At 39.0% G+C, this 20,743-nt stretch overlaps 1 protein-coding gene across 1 annotated transcript in view; it reads right to left on the bottom strand.

Annotated features, from left to right (window-relative positions):
- LOC122805967 (baculoviral IAP repeat-containing protein 1-like) overlaps nucleotides 1–20,743 on the bottom strand; it is a 319,950-nt gene that overhangs the window by 118,648 nt on the left and 180,559 nt on the right. The window contains exon 4 of the mRNA XM_044076207.1: nucleotides 5,148–5,358. Within this exon, the coding sequence (XP_043932142.1) occupies nucleotides 5,148–5,358 (211 nt within the window). The remainder of the gene's footprint in view (nucleotides 1–5,147; nucleotides 5,359–20,743) is intronic.

Below are 20,743 nucleotides of genomic sequence, written 5' to 3'. Positions count from 1 at the left end.
GAAATTGCTTTTCCTTCCATTCCTGTTGCATATGCCACTAGTAGCTGGTCAGTTTTTCTATTGCCCTTGGTCCTGTCCAGGTAGTAACGTAATTGTCTATGTACATCTAAGGTATGCAACAGCCTTTCTCCCCTGTTCTGCGGGTTGGGGAAGCATGTAGGTAGGTGGATAGCTTGGTTTAAAGATACCCTGGAGACCACCTTTGGCATAAAGGTAGGATTTGTTCTCATGGACACTCTATCTTGATGGAAGATCAGGAAGGGCTGTACTGCCATTAATGCCTGTAGCTCAGATACCCTTCTTGCTGAAGTGATTGCAAGCAGGAACGCAGTTTTCCATGATAAGTATTGTAATTCTGCTGTTGCTGCTGGTTCGAAAGGGGGGAGTGTCAACTTTTCTAACACAAAGTTCAAGTCCCATGCTGGCAATGGTGGCTTCCTAGGTGGTTTACATTTTAATTCCTCTCAGAAACTGCCTGAGCAGAGGATGTGAGAAGACTGGAGGATCCAGGTTGTATTCTGCTGAAATAGCTGATGCATGAATCTTAATGGAAGAATAGGACAGGCCGTTGTGAAAGAGCTCTGCCAAGTATTCCAGGATGTTGGCTATGTTTACCAGTGACACATTTTCTCCTTTTGCAGTACTCCAAATGTGATACCTTTTCCATTTTGCTGAATAATTTTTTCTTGTTGAGGGTCTACGAGCCTCCAAGAGAATGTCTTTAACCCTTTGGGATAAATTTGGGTTATTTGGTGTTATGCAATGTTCCAGGCAGTCAGCTGCAGTGTTTTCAGGTTTGGATGCAGGGTGCTGTAGTTGTTCTGTGTTAACAGTAAGGGAACCAGGGGTAAAGGCCATATTTGTTCCCGAGACATGCTCCTCAGTAAAGGGTACCAATGTTGCCTTGGCCAGTCTGGAGCTATCAGGATGGTCCTTGGACGGTCTTCTTTGATCTTCAATAGCACCTTGTGCATCAAAGGAAGTGGTGGGAATGCATATGCTGTCAGGTTTTTCCAACTGAAAGATAGGGAGTCCACTTTCCAAGCTAGTGGGTGGTACATCCTTGTGCAGAATTTCTTCAGTTGGTGATTGCGTGGGGATGCAAATAAGTCTATTTGTGGTAGTCCCCATTTTCTTGTAATGGTTTTGAATATGTTCGGATGCAGCATCCATTCGTGGGCATCCGTGGTAGTTCTGCTTAGTATGTCTGCTAGTATGTTTTCTTTTCCTGGCACAAAAATTGCTTGTAACTGAATGTTGAAGCTCAGGGCCACATTCCAGAGGTCCATTGCCATCCGGCATAGAGGGTACGAATGTGTGCCTCCCTGTTTGTTGATGTACCACATAACTGTGGTGTTGTCTGTCCTTATCAACAGTTGACCTTATTGAAGAAATGGTCTGAATGTCTGAATTGCCAGTCTTACTGCCAGCATTTCCTTTTGATTTATGTGCAGGTGCAGCTGGTCTTGAGTCCATAAGCCTTGTATGCGCTTGTCCAGCATGTGCGCCCCCCAACCGAGGTCTGAGGCGTCCGTTGTGATGGTCTGGCTTGGTTGAGTGCTGTGGAAGGGCAGTCCTTTGTTTGATTGACAGGCCTGAGCCCACCATTTGAATTCTTGCTTCAGGCATGGGATTATTGGAATTTGGGTTTCTAGACTGTGCTTGTGCTGAGACCATAAATTCCTTAGGTACCACTGTAACTTTCTCATATGCAGTCTGGCATGTGGAACCAATATTATGCAGGATGCCATGAAACCCAAAGCTTGTAGGACTTTTCTTGCTGTTAGCTGGTTCTGTTTTGTTAATGCCAAGAAGTAGAGGGAGTTGCTCCTGTTTTTCTACTGTTAGGAATGCCATTTGTTTTGATGTGTCCAGCTCTGCGCCCAAAAAGCTTATCCTTTGGGATGGTATCAGCCTTGACTTTTTTATATTGACTGTGTATCCCAGGGCTTGCAGCAGATAAATTACCCTTTTCAAGTCTTCTGCTAGTTTGTTTTTGTTGTCCGCTTGTAACAGGCAGTCGTCCAGGTAAGGGTAGATTTGAATTCCCTGAAGCCTGCAATGAGCAATTACTGAAGCCAGGCATTTCGTGAACACTCTGGGTGCAGTAGATAAGCCAAAGGGCAATGCTGAGAATTGATAATGCTCTGATCCTGCAAGAAATCTGAGGTAACTTCTGCAATTTGGTCGTATGGGGACGTGCAGGTATGCCTCCTTGAGATCTAGAGTTACCAGCCAAGACTCCTTGCCCAACATGGGAAGAAGCTGCTGTAGGGTCAGCATTTTGAATTTTGGGACAATGAGGTATGTATTTGAAGCAGACAGGTCGAGAATAGGCCTCCATTGGTTTTCTTTTCTTGGTACCAGGAAGAGCCTGGAGTAAAATCCTTGTCCTTGCTCCATAGATGGTACCTTTTCTACAGCTCTCATCCTTAGTAAGTGAGTTATTTGTTCTAGAGCTTCTGCCTTTTGATTTGGAGGTAGGTTTGGCATTCCTCTCTTCCTTGGTAGAGTATGGAAGTGAAACCTGTAACCTTGGTCTATTGTCTGCAAAATCCACTTGTCTCCTGTGATGTAATGCCAGTTTACTGAAAATAAGGCTAGCTTCCCGCCTAAGGGTGCTTCTAGTTGTTCCCTGGTAGGCGGTGCTAGAGCCAAGTCACTGTGATTGTCCTGTAGTGGTGGTGGCTGTAACTGTGGCTGTACCTCGCTGGTTGTTAGTCTGCCACTGACACCCCCTGTAGGCACCTCTGGATTGACCCCTGCCTCTTGAGCGCCTATTCCTGCCTCTCTGAGCTCTGGAGGTGTCTGGAAAGGACCAATTCTTGGAGGGCCAATTCCTGCTAAACCTTGGAGGTTGGACCTGTAAGAAATCTTTAACTGTCTGGACAGATTTTGCCTTCTCTTCCATCTTCTTCAGCACCTGTTGTGCAGGAGAGCCAAACAAATTGATCTTGTCCATGGGAGCATCTAGTAGTTTTGATTTAACATGATCTGGTAAGGCCTGCTCTTTTAACCATGCATGTCTTCTGATCACTGTGCCAGTCATGGCTGATCTAAAGGAAGCCTCCAGTGCATCATAGCCGCATTTTAAGGAATGGTTACTGACCTGCTGAATGTTATGTACCATTTCCTGAACAGATTTTTTGTCTAAAGGTTCGTCCGAAGACAGCTTTTTAGTTAACTGGTCTAACATAAATTCTTGATACTGGATCATGTGGAATTGACAGTTCAAAGCCCTAGCTGAAAGAGTAGCAGAAGTGTAAACTTTTTTACCCCATCTCTCTAAGGCCCTGGATTCCCTTTCAGAGGGGAGGGGGTTTTTGGCAGAGGTAGCTGCTACAGCCTTAGGTCCCTGGGAGATAGTTTCGGGATCTGCAAAAGGAGCCTTAAATAAATGATAATGTGTGTCCGGAACCCTGTAGTACCTATCGGGCTTAACAGGGGCCGGAGGAAGTGAATCAGGAGCAGTACAAGCATCATTAAACGCATCATCCACCACAGGAAGAACTGGAGGGATGGCTAAAGGTCTATGCTGTGGTAAATGCAGAAAGGTTCTAAGCCTTTTTCTAGAGTCTGAGAAATCCTGGCCCTGCCACTGAAATTGTTCCCTCATAGCATGCAAGGTTTCCCCAAAGGAAAATTCCTCTGGCGGAGAGGCAGAAGGAATGGACTCTTCAGCATCAGAGTCTTCATAAGGGGAGAAAGGGCCCTCTGGAGGGTTTGTATTATCTGAATCATCAGAGGAGTCATCTGTAGAAACTGGCTCAGGGGGCTCTGCTCTAGGCCTCTTCTCTGGAGGTGGGTGAGAGGCCCTGTCTGGGTGAGGTTGGGATCCCCAGATTAAAGAAATGAGATCCTCTGCTAGAGTAAGAATTTGTGAACTAGAGCTAGGCCTGTGAGAGGGGGTCTTAGCAGGCACAGTTTTGGCAGATTTAGCTGCTTTAGCCCTGGCAAAGGCCTTAATCGACATGGTTGCAGGTGGCCTAGCAGCTCCACGTGCAGGGGTTGAAATATCCAAGGGGATAGTATCAGATAAATCCTGGGAACCTGCAAGAGCAGATGGGATTTCAGTAGCCGATTCAACCAGGTTGGATGAGGCCTCGGTAGGAGGTAAGCTTTCGGCCGAAGGAAGAACCGAGAGCTCGGTTTCAGCCGAAACCGAGACACTTGCGGTTGGCTTAACCGCGGTTTCGGCCGAAACCGCGGACCGCGAGTGTCGGTCCTTTTCCTTGCGCTTTTTAGAAATTTGTGTAGTCAGAGGATCCGACAGCATAATGTAAGCAAAAGCGGAGCCGAAAAACTCCTCAGCAAATCCCAACCGACGTCTAAGCGTCCGTCGGTTAAAAGAAGCACAGGCTAGACAAGCTGCTACGTCGTGGTCTGGGCCTAGACAAGGTAAGCAGTAAGAGTGGAAATCTTTATGAGGTATTTGTTTCCCACAAGTTAAACAGTTATTCACTTTTTCTGACATCGGCTGAGGCAAGAAAGAGTCCCCAACGGGGTACTTAGCTTTTTAGAAGTCTTCGGTAGTAGTAGAAGTATTCGGTAGTAGTAATCTCTGGTTCTGACCGACCGGCACTTGCGAACAGCTTCTGCTTCGGGCGCCACGCGGCAAGAAAGACTGAGGAAAATGGCGTCGGCTGATGCCTTTATACCCAAAGAACTGCAGCTATGACGTCGGCTGAAGTGCGACACCAGCCGAGGCCAGACCCAGACTTTGGAATCCGGCCCACCGAAGGGCTGCCTGACGACAGGACAACCCATTTGTAAGGACTGCAGATGCATCCTTGAAGGACATTCCCAATCCCTCCGAGCTACACGCTCTAGGGACCTTAACCTTGTCACCACAATAAACAGAGCATGTTGGAGGGATAGATTCCTGTCCCAGAGACTTCCCATACTCTGGAACAGACTACCTATCTATGTCAAACAGAGCTCCTCATTAGCACTCTTTAAGAAAAATCTTGATGATTGGATGGGAAATGGGAAATTCACCCCGGGATCACTTCTGTGGCTCTGCTCGACAGGGGCACAGGAAAATAATTTTCTTGGGTGGCGAAAGCCAGGGTACATTTTTTGGCTAGGCTTGTATGGCCCCTAGGGCCGATAGCCTAGTACCTACCTATAAACCTATGAACCTATACGCATTCCAAATGTGTTGCACTCTTCTAATGAAGCAGCCATTGTGGAATCATTGCTGCCTTCAGCCTGTACTGCGGTTGGAGATCCACCCAAGATGGAGACAAATAGTGACACTGTGTCATCAGACTGTGACTCAGGTATCTGTGTCTCATCATCATCATCGTCAGCTACTGCATGGGTGCCAACTTCAAACTCTTGCTTTGCCTCCAACCTCTGTGGGTGTTATCTTAACAATAGTCTGTAATAGGAATACACAAAAGAATCCTTTAAGTTTGGGTAAGTATCTATTAAATCCATATCTGTGTGACACGTGTACATTAAGGTTGTCCATGCAAAATGCACCTCTCAACCTACCTCCATTGCCACCATGCTATGTCAAGATACCTGATGAGTTTTATAACACATGGGCAATACACATGCTTTAGTTAACCTGAAGTCTGCATGAGTAGTTTTACTGTACAGAAATCTGATGTGTGGTGGTAGGTTCACCCTCAAACCACTGTTTTCTTCCCTATGGATGATTCAAGAACTATTTTCTTCCTGCAGAGACAACAAAAAGTCCTTTGTCTCTGCTAGCCTCTGCTTCCAAGTGGTGCTATCCACACAGCGTATCTCTCAGCTATTATGGAACATGCCTTTGCCTTGGCACTGTATACCTTGTTGGTAACATACATACAACAATGATGTAATATGTGATTGCAGCCCATCCATGGCATTTATGTCAGGGAGCCATTGTCTGACACATTTGGTGCCATTAAGGCTGGTCAGTGCCCCACTCCCCAAAACGTGCCATCTATGTGGCCTGAAAGCCTATAACAGGCCATTTCTGCAGGGCTAAAACTGCCTAGCTTCTTCTATCCATCTCACCCTCCACATTGACCCAAGGAAACACATGACACAGAGCTTAAGACTGTATACTGCTGGAACTGGAAGGATAATACAGGCAAAGTGGTAACCTAGTTATTCCATACTATCATCACATGGACAGCTATACAGCCATGCCATATGATACATGTAGGGATATATGGGAATACTTACAGCAGGTGTGCATATCATACCTTGGCACAGGCTCATCCATCCCATTTATTAGTATCAACATGGAGGCACATGGTATGACAGTCATCCCTGCTGCAGATATAAAAGGATGGCTTGGCAAACATCAGTGACTCAGCCCTACAGAGGTAAAGCTGAAGGGATAGAAGTGTATAGGTACAGGCCTGCTGTATGTACCAAAACATGCCACCATACAGATTAGACAGGTTATAGCTACACAATTTGTGATGGGGATGTACAGGGGCAGATTGTCCTGATATGGTGGGTTACCTGGTTGCCAGTGTAATCCACAAACAGTAATCACGTGGGGCACACTTCTTTATGTTGTTAGCCACTGCTATGGGGAACTTTTGTCTAAGGGTGCATGCCCTTAGGAGAGAGAGAGAGAGAGAGACAAAAACAGCTTATCACACATTTCAGAGTACTGTGAATCTCATCAGAGCTGGCTATAGATCCAGGAATTGCTGATCTAACTCTTAACTCTGCTGCCAACATACCCAGTATCCATGATGTAGCATCCAGACTGATTACATACCTCCTGAAATAATGCAAGTTTATACCAGTTTGTGCAGCACACAGGCAAATTAGGTCAGGTATCATGAATGTCTATGAACTGCTTTATTTTACTGCTGTACATTTGTGACTTGAAAGTGCATTGGCTGTTTATACCTGCCCTTATTATCTTGTGGCCATGAGCTAGTGCTGGAGACCTGCACAGGTATGCTGATTGTGACACTGTGCATCTCTGTGTTGCAGTACTTGCTGCTCTGAAATCACACTGTAAGCATGATTCATGGTCTACCATTTTGTTCCTTCAACATAAGAATGATGGCAATTTGAGAACTAAGCTAAAATAAGTGAACTATCACACCAGCAAACCAGCAATCCCCATATTCGAAAATAACCATGACCATTACAAAAAGATGTCCACTTTTTATACACCTCATAAGTCAGTCTTTCAAGTTTACCACTAGGAAATGTAAAGCCATCTATGAACTGAGGATTGTAACAAATGCAAAATCCAACCATAAAGCCTTTTTCAGTGGTATTAGGAAACTTAGAAGCAGCTTACAATTCTATACTGAACTTACTTCCAGTGAGATACTTCCTTCTGTGACGCAAGGAAACTGCTAGTATTCTTGCAGACAAATTCTAATCTAACTTCACTACAACCATCCTCACCAATGCCCCATCTATTCTCCCTCACATATCATCTTCTGAGATCAATTTGGACAAGTCAAGCATTTCCATGGGTCCCGACAATATCTCTGGATGTCTCCTGAGAAGTGCAAAGTCCCCTTAGCAAAACTCCTCCATCAACCTTTCAGCTTGAGTCTCTTCACCAGTTACATGCCCAAAATGTGGATAATGGCTGTTGAGATGCTCTTGTATAAAGGGGGTCCATCTCCTAATCCTGAAAATTACAGGTCTATTAGTCTCAGTAGTACTATTTGCAAGGCTATGCTATGGTATGTATAATAGCTGAGCTAATAAATAATGATACAGGTGGCCTTATATCGTAAGATACACATCAGTTTGGCTTTGTAAAAGGCAGAGCATGCATGCTTAACCTGGTTGAGTTCTTTGAAAGTGTTATTGAGGCAATGAATAAGGAGCATACAGTCCACACTGCTTATCTGGACCTTACCAGAGCCTTTGAAACTATCCCCCCATGCTCTGATTATTGACAAGTTCTCCTAACTTCGCATTAACTCATACATGGTTTGCTAGATTGGTAACTAGCTGTCTGAGAGACACCATACAAATAAGGTTAGGGGTGTTTGCTCTACGCAAAAAATGTCATCAGTAGTGCCCCACAGGGCTCTGTCTTGGGTCATCTCCTTTTTTGTACATATTTTTGTGGCATACAAACTGATGTCAAAGGAGTACGACTAACCAAGTTTGTCAGTAATTGCAAATTGGATATGGTTATCAAATCATAGTTTGATATTCAAATTCTCCATCAAAAGCTAGACCAAACAAATAGATGCTGTATTAATAATGCAGTTACTATCAACACCAAGAAATGTAGCAAAACGTCATTTGGTAAATGTAGTATCATTACTGTGTACATATATAACATTTCACTTAAATTTGGCACAGTCATCAGGCCCTTTGGTAGATATGTTAATAAAGGACGCTCCTTTCCTTCTACCTTGCACAACTTAGTCTTCATGGTATCTCATTAAGGTCCAAAAAAGTTATAATCCCTCTGTACTAATCCCTTACTAATCCCATCATTGAATATCATGCACCCTTCAGGATTTGCCTCACTAAGTACTTAAAACATACTGACAGACTTCATTGCATCCTTACCAAAAAGACTCAGGTCTCAGTACCTTTTGTTAGTTTGATAGATTAAAGTCCCTGTCTCATTCTTGAGTATCACACAGACTCCTGAGCGGTGATCTGTTCTTAGTCTTCCATGCTATAAATCACCCAGCACTCTTTGAACTCCTTATAGATTCATAGATTAGTACTTGGCTAACTGCCTTTGTGGGCTATTTTAAGCCTAGCCAATTACCCCATGTGAGAATCAAACCCTGCACTTTGTATCTGTAAGGTAAACACCTTAACCATTATGCCAATATCCCACCGCTATAAAACCAGTGGTAAAGCAAACCCCTGTTCTAGAGTCCTAAACCTATATTACTAAATTGGCAACATCATGTGGCATGCCAGATACCTACCTCAACCCAACATATACTGCATTTTTGTTATAGGCTGCCCTTACCTATCAAGCAGAGTACTTCCCTAACATCGTTTAAAAACAGTCTGAATAACTGCATGGGTGATCAGAAATTTTCACTGTGGATATGTGGAGAAAGTCTACTAAAATAGGGACATTGTGATGTGACTAAGATTATTTATGGTGTCCTTTGGCCTTAAGCTTAGCAAAACCTATAAACCTATGAAGGTGACACCATTTTCAGAGGAGATTCATGAACATGGCAACTTTTGCTCATTACTATTAGACGGTGCCTGCATTGTGCATGAGGGAGAGCAAGATCATGCTTCGTCCCCTTCATAGCCATACGCGTGAACACCTACTGGACTCCTTAGTTGGTGCTTTCAAGAAACTTGATGCTTCTGTAACCTGGCTGTGCAGCTCTCCTCAGATACAGGCATCAACAGGATGGGGTACAGTTCAGGTATTGTTTTGATGACCTGCAGCACAAGAACCCTAATGATCTCCATTCATGGAAAGTGGAGGTTAGTTAACATTTTTCTCAATGGTAGAGTAACTGCATAACATTTCAATTCTTTTCTCTCTGTTATCCTGTTATATATTTGGGTCTGTTGTTGTTTAGTTGGATCCAACTATTTGTGATATAAAAAGGACTATAACTCATCAGGCCTGTCTGTCAAGATCTACATTTTTAAGTTCTTGTAAAGTCATACTCATTACGTCAGTAATGCTGTTCATCCATCTTTTGACTTTGTTCTTTCCCAGCATCAGTACCTTCTCTATTGAATCCCATCTTTGCATTATGTGGCCAAAGTGTTTGAGTTTTCGTTTTACTGTCAGGCCTTACAGGGTAGAGTCTGGATTTGTTTATTTAGATACTGGTAAGTTTTATCTTGCAATCTACGGAGTTCTCAAAATTTTTCTCCACCACCAGTGTTCAAAAGCAGCAGTTTTCCAGTTCATGGCCTCACTTATAGTACAACTCTCACAGATTTATGTAACTACTGGGGAAAAACATAGCTTGGATTATATCCTCCTTTGTTGATTGTGATATGGTTGCTGTTTAAAATCTTATCCAGATTTGCCATAACTTTCCTTCTACAAGCAAGTATATTTTAATTTTATGGCTGCTGTCACCATCTGCAGATATATTTGAGCCCGAGGAAACAAAATCTCTCTCTCTGCTTCTATATGTTCCTTAACTATTGGTACATTACTTATAGAGCTATGATACATTTTTTATGTTGAGCAACAAACCAGTGTTTTTTTCACCTTCATCAACTGGTTCTTCAACTCTTCCTCATTCTCAGGCATTGCAGTGGCATCATCTGCATAAATGTAGTTAATATTTCTCCTAGAAATTTTGATTACAGCCTTTTATTCATCAAACATAATATTTCCCATGACATATTCAGCATATAAATTGAATACATAGGATGAAAATATACAATCTTGTCTTACACTTTTTCCAGTTTTGAACCAGTCAGTTATTTTGTATTTGATTCTAACTCTTGCTTCTTTTTCTTCATAAATATCAATCAGGAGTCTGGTATTCTGATATCCCAATTTCTCTAAGAACTTGCCAAAGTTTGTGTTCTATACCAGAGGTATAGCTAGCTAATCTGGTGCCTGGTGCCATCCCATGATCTAGTGTCCCCCCTACACTAATTTGAGAAGTAAAAAAAAAATCTCTAGAAATACGGAGGAAGAAATACCTCTCTTGTTTTAACTAACCTGTAGTAACTAACAAGTAATCGGTAGTTTATGCCATATACCTAGTGATAAAGTGCATTAGTTCTAGGAAAAAGCAAAAAGACAAAAACTCGTCTTTCCTTTTAAACTGCAGCAAGCTGCTTGGTACATTTGTAGCAAGCAGTTGCTACAATTCATGTCACACATAGTGTTAAGCCCTTCACTTCAGGCAGTAAACATTGGTATTTTAATAATGGCAATACACTGAAGAATGAAAGGCTTTTGCCAATCATGCCCCCCTTCGTCCCACCCTAGCTACGCTACTAGTACACACAGTCAAAGGCTTTAGAATAGTCAATAAACAAAAGAAAAAAAAGTCATAGCTAAAATGAGAAAGTTTAATACCAAAATATAAAAACTCTTTCATCAAACTGAATAGATAACTAAGAGGATTAATTAAGTATAACAAAGCAAATGTTGAGATAAAATAATGTCCCGAGTTAAGGACTACCATAAGATCTTCTGTAGCTACTGTATGTCCAAAACCTTAAAGGCAGTACACATCAGTTTACTGTTGGTAAATGGAGCCAAGTTTTGGAACCATGAAATACAGCAAATCTTCTGGCTGACAAATTCAGCTTCATCTTTAACCCCTTCAAACCCCCAGCCATCTTCCAGGAAATACCACCTAACATAACCCCTCCAACTATTAGTAGGGAGCAGGTCTTAGATGTTCTCTCTAAGGCCAAGAATAAAGCTTAAATGGGCCCCAGTATTATCCCAGGATGCCTAAATAGCCTGAAATATGACCTATCAAGGCCACTGGAGTCACTGTTCAAGCATAGCCTCCGCACAGGCTTAATGTCATGTGAATGGAGGACTGCAACAGTTATTCCTCTGCACATGGGCAGATCATCACTGGATCCAAAAACTACAGACCCATTAATCTGACTAGTCTCATAAACAAAGCCATGGAAATGATTACCAATGACTAACAGTGAAACTGGACTCAAATCAGTTTGGCTTTGTCAAAAGAAGGTCATACCTGCTGAAAGAGTAGTTGTGTAAGAACTTACCATAATCTTAGATGTCCTTCTCTTCCATGTTGCAGTATTAATAACTGCCAGATGTCCAGTGCTGCAGGCAGCATCCTCCCCTACAATTACAAATACTGAAACATGAGAATAGAAGGACATCCTGGTGGACTTGTTTGAGAAGGTTACCAAAGTAATGGATGAAGGCAAAACAGTGCATACTGCCTACTTTGACCTAACTAATACATTTGATACAATACCTCCTTTGGGAATTGTAAACAAACACACAGAATTAGGCATAAACCCTGTATGTAACTCACTGGACAGCCTGTTGGCTCACTGACAGGACCCAGGAAGTTAGGACTGGACAGACCACCTCTACAAAGAGGCCACTTAGCAGGGGAGTCCCCCAGGGCTCTTTGCTGGGTCCACTCTTCTTTGGCAGCTATTTGTTGGAAATCAAGGCAGATGTCAAAGGCCTCTGGCTTACCAATTTGCAGATGATTGCAAGCTAGGAGCAATCATAGAAACCCCCAGGATACTAACATCTTCCAGGAAGGTCTAACACAGTCAAATGACTGGTGCCAAAGCCACGGGTTAAAACTCAGTGACAAGAAATGCATAACAGAACCCTTTGAAAAGCTGGCCACCCTAGCAAAGAATCTCAATGAGTTCACAGCTGCTACAGTCAAGCAGTCTTCAAAGATCGTTGTGTAAACTGGAGCCCTCCCTTGTTACATTCAGATATTTTCAGAACCACAAGCCTTTTGGGATTCAATAGTTCTTAATACATTCTGTAAAATAGGATTTTATTTCCAAATGCAAGTTCCTGTATTTTAATTTTCTTCTTGAAGTTCAATAATTCCCTGGTTACCTCAGTTCACTAATAGTTGAAGTACATAGTAAAGTTACAGTGAGGAGAAAAAACAGGACATATATCCCATTATTAGGTTGTGTACAATCAATGTTGAAACAAGATTTAAGTAAAATTCGTAAATCCATTATGGTTTTGACTTATAATAGTAGTTTAGCAATTAAAGACATTATTAATAGGACTGGGAAGATTTTTATGAATTATGAAGATATTGTTAAATATATTAAATATACCAGTGAACATTCTATTTATATTTATTCTAGGCATAGGATTACTAAAAGCATTATAGAATCCAGTGTACCTAATAATTTAAATAGATCTGTATTGAAAGGCACCTTTAAATGTGGATCTTGCAATCTATGCATATACTATATGTGTATATATATATATATATATATATATATATATATATATATATATATATACATACACAGTGTGGTGATTCAATTAACGTTAAAAACTATAAGTTGAGCAAAATACAAAAGCATTATAGTTGTAATACAACTGGAATTGTTTACATTGCTATATGTGTGGCATGTGAAGCATTTTATGTGGATAAAACTGACTATACCTTAAGAAGCTGTATTTATGCACATTTATACAACATCAGTATGAGAAATAATAAGAAAGCAATTGAGCAGACCTGCCCAAATATGTAACAACTTCACAAAATATTATTTTGGTGTCCTTGAAAAAAATAATGTTTGTCCTAGGGGTGATTGCTGGGAGGAAACAATGAATATAAAAAACTACAATGGCAGCTGCAGCTAGATTCTGGAACTTTACTAGATTTGAACAGATATAGTTCTATGTATAGCATACTTAAATTGAGGGCATCTACACTTTAAATTATGTAACTCGTTTATTTATGCAATGTATATTCAGAAATGTTTTTACTTCAATCACCATTCATATATTCTACAGTTTGGTTAATTCATTGGTGTCATGTGACATGATGGTTTTTAGATTAATGTTAGTTTGTTCTGATGAAATTTGTGATAAAATGCACAAAAGCAGATAACATTATTTATTTTGGCTGGTGTGGTTTTTCAGTGCACTGGCGGGGTGTTTTTGGTTATTAATTTGATGTCTACTGCCATTGTACTAATTATGTTCTTTTTATTTTAATATCCCTGATATTTACATCACATAACACTTGAATGAATGAAATACACAATGAATGAAACATTAGCATCAAATTAATATGTTTATCAAGTATTACTTTCAGGTATCTAATTTTGTTCCCACTAGATAAAATAGTATTATCAAGTACTTAAGGGTATTATTGACTGTTCACACCAAAATTAAATGGTTTAGATTTTTTTTTTGCATTAAGTGCCATTTGATTTTGCAAAGACTAAAAATTAAACAAATCCATAAATTCCTGTAGTTTCACATGTAATATATTCAGCCTTAGTGCCATCTGCAAACTTACTGACTCAGAGCTTATTCTTCAAAGGAAATGTGAACACAAATAATACAAACAGTATAGATCCATGAAATCCCCCCCCCCCAAAAAAAAACTGGCATTAACAGACTTAATAACAAAATGAAAAGCACCTATTTTATTCTACAGATTCTTCCATCTAACTAGTTAACCTCGATTGTGTAAAACAGCCATTAATATTTAGAGTATGCTGAGTGTAATTACTGAATGAAGAACCAGATCAAATGCTTTTGTTAAATAAAAGAAGATCACATCAAAAGAAAGATCACAGTTAGAAGAGTCTCAAATATTCTGAAAGAAACTCTTTAGATGTCTCAAAAAGACAGTCCTTTAGTAATACCATGCTGATAAATATCCCATCCTTGTTTGACTGCTCTGGTTGAAAGGAGTATGTAACCTTTTCAAAATCTTTACCAGTAATACAAGTTAAACTTGTTAGATGATAGTGATCAGATGAAGCACCACCTCCACTGTTTGGAACAGGAATTACTAAGCCTTTTTCCAGACCGCAGGGATGTTTCCAATACAGAGATTTTTTTCTGAAAAAAAGCAAACCAAGCATTGTACAAGTTGGTTAACAATTTTTGAAAGGAATAACCCATTTAGACTGTTTGAGCCAGGTACAAAAAGTGTTCATTGTTTTAAAAACAAATGGAATGTCTTTATTTGATTTACTGGACATCAATCCAGATTAAATATTTCCATCTCATTTCTACTTAATGAAAGACTAAGAGTCAGCTCTGTAAATGTAACTGCAAACATGTTTGCTAATGTATCAATATATTTTAAAAGGATGTCATACTTAACAAAATACACAACAAACTGGGTGTCTCCCATTCTATCCTCTCAAATACATAAAAAAGGCTTTCTTATTAGTTATTGAATGTTCCAGAAGTCTAAACTCGTACCTGCTTATAATGTGCTGCATTTGCAACAAAAAGATGTCCTTGGTTTTTATAACATACCTTATCAAGGATGGTATGTTTTTGTATACCATCCATACAGAAATCTTACTTTTCCTTTCATTGTCCAAGGCTGATTTGATTCACTAAACTGTGTTTTAGTTATAAAAGCAATATCATAACCTACCCCAATAATTTTTGCTTCAAGATTTATAAATTTGTTTTTCAAACTCCTTGCAGTAGATAGTACATCTAGCTTTAAATATTTTTTACTTATCAGTCTGTTAGTTGCTTTCACTTTCCTAATAAAAAAAACATTTTTTTTTTCAGCTTGGAGCCAGCCATCCTATTACTATAGTGACATGGATGACAATTATCAAAGCTAAAACATCTTGTTTTTAGAACCAGTTCTGCTCATATGACAATAACCTTTACTTAGATTTTTAAACATTCAGCTCTGAGTGTTATTTAAGACTAGCTATTTTAAGTAGCATCTCATTGTATCATGTGACCAACAGAATATCACAAAAAAGTATCCTACAGACCAGCTGTTGAATTATTGAAATTTACCCAGGCTGTGTGTTTTTCCTACATCGTTGTTACTATCCACTGTTATCACCTTACCATATCTTCCTGACCTTGGCAGATACATTCTCAGTTTTGGTCTTGAGATCTGTTATTTTGCATGCATCATGGCTAGCATCAGAGATGTGTTTTATATTAACTCTATTCAGTAAATTCTTCAATCCCTTAATCATAGAGTCACATATGATCAATAATTATGGATCAATGACTGCTAGAGTCATTGAGAGTCTAACCTGATTTGTCACTTGTTTATATCCTGTTCTTCATTTTTGTTGTCATGGATGTCCCACACCTCCAGCCTGCCTTCTTTTCCTCTTCATGATCACCTGATGTTCACAATCATAGTCATCAGTCACAACCTCTGTTATCCAATGATCTTTTAGAGACAGGTTCTGCACTACACCTTGCATCACATCCACTTGCTCCATTGTATAAGTCATTAATACCTAAATTAATTTCAGTATTAACGGAGCTGGACCCGGAGAAGGTTGCTTTTCCTATAATCTCTTGCATTTTAATGTCTATTTTGAAATAAAATGTATCAGACCTAGCAGTCTATACTTCAACATTGTTACAGTATGTAGTAACCATAGTATTTCAGTTTGAGATTCCCTATTTTAGTTAACTTAGCAATAGGGAAAATATGCTCAAATTCCCTACTATGTATTTGATGAACAATTTTATTAGTAGACACTAACTTTGGTGCTAATATTTCAAAAGCTTTTGTTGGATGAAGTAAAATAGAACAAACACACTTTGCCAGCAAATAAATCATTATACTTGAATAAAAATACCATAAGTACTTTCATGTTGTACAAAAGTAAAACCAGAACTTTATCAGACAGTTCCAGCTGAACACAACAGTCTTTACATAAATGTATCAATCAGAATTCATTAATACTGCAATGCTTTAAGTAATAACAGCTTTAGTAGCGGTTCTTTTAGTACTGTAACAATCACCTATTTCAAACATTGTTTTGATGTTCCTCTCTCTTTTCTCTACAGATTTTCTTCTGGAAGAAAGGAGCGTGGCATGGGATTAAGCCTCTGTTGTCAGGCAGAATGAGAAACATTTATATTCTTTTATTTTTTTTTCACTCCTTTTAACTAAGTCTGCAGTGATGAATAGCTAAATAAGGAGAATTAAAAAAGATTGAAATGGAAGGCATAATACATGGAGATGTCATTTCTATATAGGGAGAGCAGATGAAACCAGGTGGTAAAAGAGGACATGACCTGGAGTCTGTGGTAGAATTAGATGACAAAAATCAAATAGCTAGAAAAAGATGAAGGAAAAGACTGTAATATGGGAAAACAGATGAAGTTATATCACAAGAGGGTAGTCAAGTCAAGCTATGAGCAATGTAGTCCTTAATCAGCATATCTTAATTACAAGGGACTCCATATTAAGAAAGTTAGGAATCTGGTACCGTCAGGAAATAGGGAAGACATTATTGTAACATGCTTGAGTGAGTGGCACTTAAGCGATTTTGAAATTGCCATAGAAAATTGCTTTCCAATAGAAAATAATTTACAGTTTGGTGATAGTACTTGGAGGCACAAATGAAGATGGAAAAACTAATACTGATAGATTTTTTAACCAGAAATTATTAATATTATAATGCTGAAGTAGAATAAAATTGGCTTTAAGCTTTTATTTTGTGATGTTACTCCTGCAGCATATTATAATAGGGTGTTAATAAAAGTGACATGACAGTTTGCAAACATACTAAGAAGGGAATGTTGGAAGAAATCAGTTGAAAATGTTAACACGGGAGGAACTGTTTGTATCAGAAAATCTATTTGGCTATGATGATAAGCATCATAGCCAGTATGGAAATAGGTATCTGTCAGAAAGGTTATAAGGAAAATCAAACCTTTTTTAAATAAGTAAAAAGGGAGTATACAGCTAATAATTTAAAATCCAACAAGTGTAGAAAGGAGCGACACTGATCTCTTTGGTACAAAAACCAAAAACTGTATTGTAACAAAGTATTCAAATCCCAAACAAAAGTAGTAATCCAGTAAATGTCCAAACAAGTGAACCACAACCACTAGTGGCTTAAAATCTTTATTCCATCAGATAAGCGCTTTCGCTGCTAAGAGCTTCTTCAGATCTATTGAATGGTACACAAGTTAAAATTCCCCAGTATATATATGGGTGTAACAAGAGAAACAATTAACACAATTGACACAATTAAAAGGGAAATGTTAAAAATCTCATATACTTGGCAAAACTAAAAAATGTAGGTATATGAGCATAAGTATTTATCTAACATTCAAAGGTAAATGAAAAATGAATAAATAGTATAATACACATATGTATAAAAAGACAAATAGATCAAAAATGTAAAAAGTTAAGTATGCTAAAATGTCATGTCATGGGCTGCAGGAAAAATCTTACTTACATCTAAATACTGAAAACATTTGTAAGTTACTTGATTATTCAGTCAGAACATATACACTCAAGTGCAGCAAAAATGTGTGGATATGATCATTTTATATTCCTGCGTCTCCTCAATCTGGGTTTAATGGAGGCTCTCTCATTCAGGCCTAATCCACTGTCAGCTCTTAATCGGACAATCCAGTCACTTTCCTTACTTTCAGTTTGACTGCTAATGTCACCTCCTCTTTTGTTCGGTGTTACAACCTCTAAAACCCTGAATAAGAATGTGTGTGTTGTCATAAAGACTCTAGTATAGCCCCCAGTCAAAAAAAGGAAGAGATTGTCCATTTCAAGGAATAACTGTTATATAGCTTTGTAAATGGTTGTGACATAGTTGTGGGTGATCTGAAGGTTCCACTCTTTGGACCTGGATAAATACAATTTCAGTGACAGTGCCTTTGGTTCATTACAAAGGATGTTTATGGAAAAATAGTTCATTAAGATGGTTAAGAAGTCCAAAAGGAAAAATAACATATTAGATGTATTCTGAGTAAAAGAAGAGAGAAAAATAATACATTAGAAGTTACAGCCTGCACTTGGTGAGTCTTACCTCCTCTTTATTGTATGGGAGATTTGCATCCTTAGAAGTAAGGACTGTCCAGAGGATTTTGGGCACTAAAATGCTTTTTTACGATGCTGACTACATATTAATAATAAACGAATTTAGGACATTGAGGTGGGAAGAACAAATGATGGGGAAATCTACAGAAGAATAATACTAGGAAGACTTTCCTATGAATCTAGCTTTTCCTTGATAGAAAAGTATGCACCAATAATAAAAGGAAGGTGTGAAAATGTTAGAAGTAGATGCTCGTTGTGGATCAAGAGAGTAGATATGAAGAACATGAAAACACATCACTGGAAAGTATTTCAAAAGGCATCTAGTGTAAATAATAAATTAATGTATCAGAAAATGAAAGCCAGTCTAAAGAAATTAATTTGTGCCACTAAATGCAGATATGAACTAAGGCCATCTGGGTACACTTTAAATAATAAAAATGCTCTGTTTATATTTATGAGAGAATATAGGGGGATTTCCTCTCACATGTACCGCTAAAATTAATTCACATTTATTTTTTTACCCTCTTAATAATAATTACATATTGTTTCAATTGTGCTTGGAATTCTCTATCTTCTGTGATTTATCTATGTTTGTGGATTTGTTCTGTTTTACATCTTTGTGAATTTCTTCACTTGGGCCATGCCTGTAAATGGTCTGTTGTGATCAGTGTACTACCCTGGTAAATAATAACTTATGTTTGATTTATTTTCAATTTTATTTGTATTTTTTGTTAAGAACTACAAACTGTCTCCAGGGATAATAGGGAACTGGAATGGGGGAGAAATAGCATGCATCCATTTGAAAGACTTTTGTTAGTACGCTTTTCTACCTAAACCTGTACTACTTCTGATCATGAGACTGCTGGGCAGGTGGGCCTTTATTTTACAATAGTGCAGTGGTGATGTAACATGATAGTCTTTTAATGAAGACATAGAACATGATAATCTGAAGACACAGTTTACTTTTCCTTTCCAGGTCAAGTAGAATGTCATCAGCTGCTTGATCAAAAAGCAGGTCTGTGGTTACTATAGCTTCCACCTATTGATATTTAACATCCTCAGGACATGGTTTATTCCTAAACTAGGCATGCTTTCTTATAATGACCTTTGACTTGGATGATCTGAAGTAAGGTTCTTCTTTTTTTATCTTTTTACTATTATCTGGAAGTTTCTGAATTGTCTGCTATACTTGTCTAAAACACAGCTCTAGTTAAATAAACATTAGTGCCAGATACTTCACAGCCAAGGTATATACTTTATTATCACACCTGTCCGGCAACTCATCTCCCTGTCAAAAGGCAAAGTAACCAGCAGTATAGATTACTCAGAGTGAGAAGAAGTGAAGACAGAACTTAAGGTGTGGTCTTCTTCACCTTCCTACTCCCTTGAATGCTTGTCATTGTATATCTAGATGCCCATTATTAAATGTGTTGAACAAGAGTGATAACACCATTCTTATCATTGCCACATAAAACTTAGGAGGGGAGAAATTCGATCAATAGGTGATCATTTAAAAATGATCTCTCATAATCAATGGGCTCTGTAAATGTAAAGTCCTCAGAGTGGAGAACATTTTTCATTGAGGGTAAAGAAGAGAGGCTTTTCTTTCCTTTTTATTTTTTTTTTCAATCTTGAAATTTTTGAGGACAAGAGAAAGCTTGTGTCTTTCAGTTTCAGATGCAGTCCACCCTGCTTAGCTGCATGATATTAACATATTTTCAGATGAAAAATTTGTAGTTTAAAGCTGGATAATGTAAAACAGGAATGGTGACGGAAAATATTCAAAGTAGGTAAAGCTCCCTATACTGTGTTTTGATTTTCCCATTATAATGAGTTTTGACTTTCCCATTATAATGCACTCCAAGTACGTCATCTTCTGCACTTCTACAATTATTTGAAATGGTGCTATCATAAGTACCAGTGAAGGTGCTGACCTTTTCTTTAAAGTCAGTATAAGAAAGGTCTTCAGTTGGTCTTTGTGTACTTTGCTGATAGGCTTTTGATCCCTGTGTCTGGGTGGCATTAAACTGGATGTGCAGCTCTCTACTAAATTTATGGAGGATTTGCATTTCTCACAAGAATTTGAAGATGCAGCCAGTCCACTCACATAGGGGGATAAAGACCTGACACCAAACCAAGTTACTTGTGTTTGATTAGTTGGCAAGTAGGATGAGGTGTTCCTATCCTGAGAGGGAGGGACAGTAAAAATGTCTATCTAGTGGAGGTCTAGAGAAGGCTGGAACTTGGAAAAGTTAGACAGCAAGCTGGTTGGGGGGTGTAGATGGCATAGTGCATGCCCCTTAGAGCCAAGCGGT

This window comes from Protopterus annectens, chromosome 7.part0 (genome assembly GCF_019279795.1).
Source record: "Protopterus annectens isolate FY-2018-M chromosome 7.part0, PAN1.0, whole genome shotgun sequence".
Lineage (NCBI taxonomy): Eukaryota > Metazoa > Chordata > Ceratodontiformes > Protopteridae > Protopterus > Protopterus annectens.
Note: the sequence above shows the minus strand (reverse complement) of the source record. Positions and strands in the feature narration are given on the sequence as shown.